The following is a 4,468-nucleotide window of genomic DNA, read 5'->3' as shown; positions in this document are numbered from 1 at the left end:
ATGTCTTACAACACTATCATTCTTTTTTATTTTATTGTTATAGGATTCCAAGTATTAGTTTACATTTTGACCCTATTATTAAGGGTTAATTTTGAATAAAACAAATATTTGCTGGAATTCATGTTTAAACTATTTTATTCCATGGATTCAAAAATCAATTTTTTTTCAAGAGATTGAATCCATTTATACATTAAAAAAGAGTTTACACAAATTTTAACAAATTTAAACATTCAGATCTGTGATTAAAATCGATTTATATTAAATTTTAGGAAATAAATTAAAGACACTCCTAATTCTTTGTAACCCTTACTTTCCATCGAAATTCTTCTTATTAACATATATCATTCAACAAAGCTAAATATGAATATGATTTATAAAAAAAAAAATTGCTAACAAAAATTACCTAAAATTACTTTAAATTATTAATCAATTACACATCTTAATATATATATATATATATACAACTTTAAGTTTAATATATTCTACATCATTCCTATATTTCACAACATTTTACAATTACAACATCGTCGTAGCTTTTCTATACCTTAAATGACCAAGCCATTCGCAATAGGATGTATGGATTCAAATCCTGCACGGAAACTCTCGGAGAGCCATTATGAGATTCTCAAATGATAATTTCAACAAATCATCTTGAAAGAACTTCAGCAGCGGTATACCCACTTGGAAAACGATCTTCACACCCTCGAAAAGAAAAACATCCCATATACGAACAATCAGTGGAAACAACAAATATCCAGACAAAACTGTGAAGAACCAGCTACTTGCATACATAGATGGCATGATCATTTTCTCCTCAAAATGTTTCCCTAACTCTAGTAGTTGCTCCTTCACAAGTGTTTCAAAGTCAAATAGGCATTTGTTGAGTAGAGGTAGACCATCCAGGTATAGCCCTCCCAATGGAGTACTTGCTCCGCCTTTGAGAAGCACAACCATCATCCAAAACACATTCTCCTCAGAGATGTACATCAGAAGAACACCTGCTATGAAACTCATTCGCTGCGTATACCCCACCTCACTGTTATACACCTCATACGCCCTCAACACATTATGGAGAGACCTTTGCGCGTCTCATCCCCTGCGTATACCCCACCTCACTATCATACACCGCATACGCCTTCAACACATTGTGGAGAGACCTCTGTGTGTCCCCATCTATGGTTTGAAAGAGCTCATGGGATTCCAAGTATTAGTTTACATTTTGACCCTATTATTAAGGGTTAATTTTGAATAAAACAAAGATTGTTAGAATTGCATGTTTAAACTATTTTATTTCATAAATTGATTTTTTTTTTTTTTTCAAGGGGTTGAATCCATTTATACATTAAAAAAGAGTTTGAGCACAATCATTTTTTTATTTTATTGTTATAGGATTCCAAGTATTAGTTTACATTTTGACCCTATTATTAAGGGTTAATTTTGAATAAAGTAAATATTTGTTGGAATTGCATGTTTAAAGTATTTTATTTCATAGATCCATTTTTTTTTCAAGGGCTTAAATCCATTTATACATTAAAAAAGAGTTTACACGTTGAGAAATTTAAACACATTTAACATTTAAATCTGCGATTAAAATAAATTTATATTAACGTTTAACAAATAAATTGAAGACACTCCTAAACCTTTGTAACCCTTGCTTTCCCTCAAAATTCTTCTTATTAATATATATCATTCAACAAAGCTAAATATCAATATGCTTAAAAAAAAATTGTTCACAAAAATTACCTAAAAATATTTTAAATTATTAATCAATTATATATATATATATATATATATATATATATATATATACAAGTCTAAACATCATTCCTATATTTGGCAACATTTTACAATTACAACATTGCCTCAACTTTTCTATAACTTAAATGACCAAGAAATTCACAATCGTGTAGTCTAACGAGGTGGAAGAGTTGATCGGAAAGTTATGGAAATTGTGGTCATATTTAGAGAAAATCTGGTAAGGATTTTTGTAAATCCAAGTTATAGTTTTTAAACCTCAAAATTTAGGTGTCTTAGACGTTTTTGATGGTGTTGAATCCATTTCCACCATCAAAAACATGATTCAAACACTTCAACTACAAGAGTTTTTGAATTTTTTTTACCCGTATTCCAAGAACTTTTAACCGGACAATTCCTCAGCCTTGTTAGATGATTCCATTCACAATAGGATGTTTGGATTTTTGTCTAATATATTTTACATCATTCTTATATTTGGCAACATTTTATAATTACAACATGGCCGTAGCTTTTATATACCTTAAATGACCAAGCCATTCGCAGTAGGATGTCTCACGAAAACTCTCATATAGCCATTATGAGATCCTCAAATGATAATTTCAACAAATCCTCTTGAAATAACTTCAGCAGCGCCATATCCACTTGGAAAACAATATTCACACCCTCGAAAAGAAAAATATCCCATATACAAACAATTAGTGGAAACGACAAATCAACAGCGAAAACTGTCAAGAACCAACTGCTTGCCTACATAGATGGCATGATCATTTACTCCTCAAAATGTTTGCCTAACTCTGGTAGTTGCTCCTTCACAAGTGTTTCAAAGTCAAATAGGCATTTGTTGAGTAGAGGCAGACCATCGAGGTATAAACCTCTCAATGGACTATTTGCTCCATCTTTGAGCAGCACAACCATCACCCAAAACCATTCTCCTCAGACATGTACAGCAGAAGCAGGCCTGCTATGAAACTCATCCCCTGCGTATGCCCCACCTCACTATCATAAATTGCATATGCCTGCAACACATTGTGGAGAGACCTCTGCGCGTCCCCATCTATGGTTTGGAAGAACTCGTGGGATTTTAGATTGCGAGGGACATCTTCTGCTATCAGTTTCTCAGTTGATTCAGACGTTTCATGTGATAGTAGCTGTGAATAAATTCCTAGGTCCAGTAATTGAAGGCTATGACTACCTGAAATGAACTGCCAAACGAGACCCCGAAGCGGATATGGAATGTCATTTCTAATACGTTTTGGAACTTCACTTGGGTTCATTTTCATGCAGTGAATGCAATCTAAAGGTGCTGCAACTAGGCCTAACCCCAAGGGCTTCGGGGAGAATTGACCCTGTGACCTCTCGAATGGCGAGGCACTTATTTGAGCAGTTGAGCTAACCCTTGGGGCCACTAATTCATTGCTATTGTTTTTAAGTGTAACTAAAATATTTGTTAAAGCTGCTTATTACAGTTAAGATTTAAAGTTCTAATAATGTTCTTAAAATATACAAAAGTTAAGCTTTAATAATGTGATTAGAATATGCAAGAATTAATTATAAGTGAATTAAGAGGTGATCATTAAATTTGGATCTTATTTTTATGAAATGGTGGTGTATATATAAAATTGAATGTTTAATTTTAAATGAGATTGAACTATTTTTTATTAAATTTTAAAATCTTATAATTGTTTTATTATTATTTCTATTTATAATTTATAATTTTATATTTGATTTAGATTGGATTATTTTATTATTATTTTTTATCTATTTTGATAATTTTAGAGTGGAAAGATAGGTTTAACTTACATCTAACATTCTTCCTCACTCTCTTAGATATCCCATGTTGATGGGAGGTTTTATTTTTGACTCACCCAACCTTCATTGTCTCACTATGGAAATGAAGTTACACAATTTACTTACATAGTAAACTTAACATAATTAACTTTGGATACTACCATCGCATATAGCTTTTTGAGAGCATTCTAGTGATGTAAGTATTACTTCAATCAAACTCCTAGATTGAAAGTGATCCAGATCTTTTTACTTCATTGATGCATTCAAAATCACTTATAAAAGAGTATCTAACCATAAAATGCATACACATAACATAGACGGAAATGTATCACACCCTTCTATACATTTTTTTCTTTATACATATATCGACATATCTATTTAAGTTAAGTGACTTGAATAATTATCACTCTACTTTCATTACATTTGGTTATCTACCTTTCTCATTTTATTTGTTGCCCCCTTCCAACTCTACTAGACCTTAACCTAGCAAATGTAGTTCTCATTAGATAGTTTACCCAAATCTCCTCCTTTCTTAAGATATTCGACATAATTTCGATTACATGGCCTATGTCCCACTTTGGAATGGGGAGGTGCTACACCATAGACTAGTTTATTAACTATGTTTTGAGATTAAGTTATTTATTTTACAACCCACTTAGCCTAAGTTGGACTCTGTTGGGTGTGGAGCTTGATTATCTTTTGTATTCAAAGGTCTCAACCGAATGTATACCCCAGGAAGACTGTACACCCATCCATGCGGGGGGGGGGGGGGGCTGCGGGGGGGACTTGTCCCCCCCGCGGGGTAAATCCCCCTCGGCTAGGGGGTCCAGGGGCCAGCGGTCCCCTGGCCGGGGTTCGGGGACAGCGCACTCGAAGCTAAAAATAGATGTAAAATTACCTTGTAAAAGTCTATTAATTTCTAGTC

The 4,468-nt window shown here is 33.2% G+C and overlaps 2 protein-coding genes across 2 annotated transcripts; both read right to left on the bottom strand.

Annotated features, from left to right (window-relative positions):
* Nucleotides 1-582: 582 nt before the first annotated feature.
* LOC149196577 (uncharacterized) lies at nucleotides 583-1,014 on the bottom strand. The gene has a single exon (XM_089408350.1). The coding sequence runs from the start codon at nucleotides 1,012-1,014 to the stop codon at nucleotides 583-585; it is 432 nt and encodes a 143-aa protein (XP_089264476.1).
* A 1,655-nt stretch (nucleotides 1,015-2,669) lies between these two features.
* On the bottom strand, nucleotides 2,670-3,029 carry LOC149196576 (uncharacterized). Its single transcript, XM_089408349.1, has one exon. It carries the CDS (start codon nucleotides 3,027-3,029, stop codon nucleotides 2,670-2,672), a length of 360 nt encoding a protein of 119 aa, XP_089264475.1.
* Nucleotides 3,030-4,468: the final 1,439 nt, after the last annotated feature.

The sequence above is a fragment of the Pinus tabuliformis genome, chromosome 2_2 (assembly GCF_031772625.1).
Source record: "Pinus tabuliformis cultivar Carrire ecotype Pingquan chromosome 2_2, CPIR1, whole genome shotgun sequence".
In the NCBI taxonomy this organism is placed as follows: domain Eukaryota; kingdom Viridiplantae; phylum Streptophyta; class Pinopsida; order Pinales; family Pinaceae; genus Pinus; species Pinus tabuliformis.
Note: the sequence above shows the minus strand (reverse complement) of the source record. Positions and strands in the feature narration are given on the sequence as shown.

What these genes read in the sequence shown, in the direction of transcription:
- LOC149196577 (XM_089408350.1), bottom strand. Translation starts at nt 1,014, where the DNA reads ATGAGTTTCATAGCAGGTGTTCTTCTGATGTACATCTCTGAGGAGAAT.
- LOC149196576 (XM_089408349.1), bottom strand. Translation starts at nt 3,029, where the DNA reads ATGAACCCAAGTGAAGTTCCAAAACGTATTAGAAATGACATTCCATAT.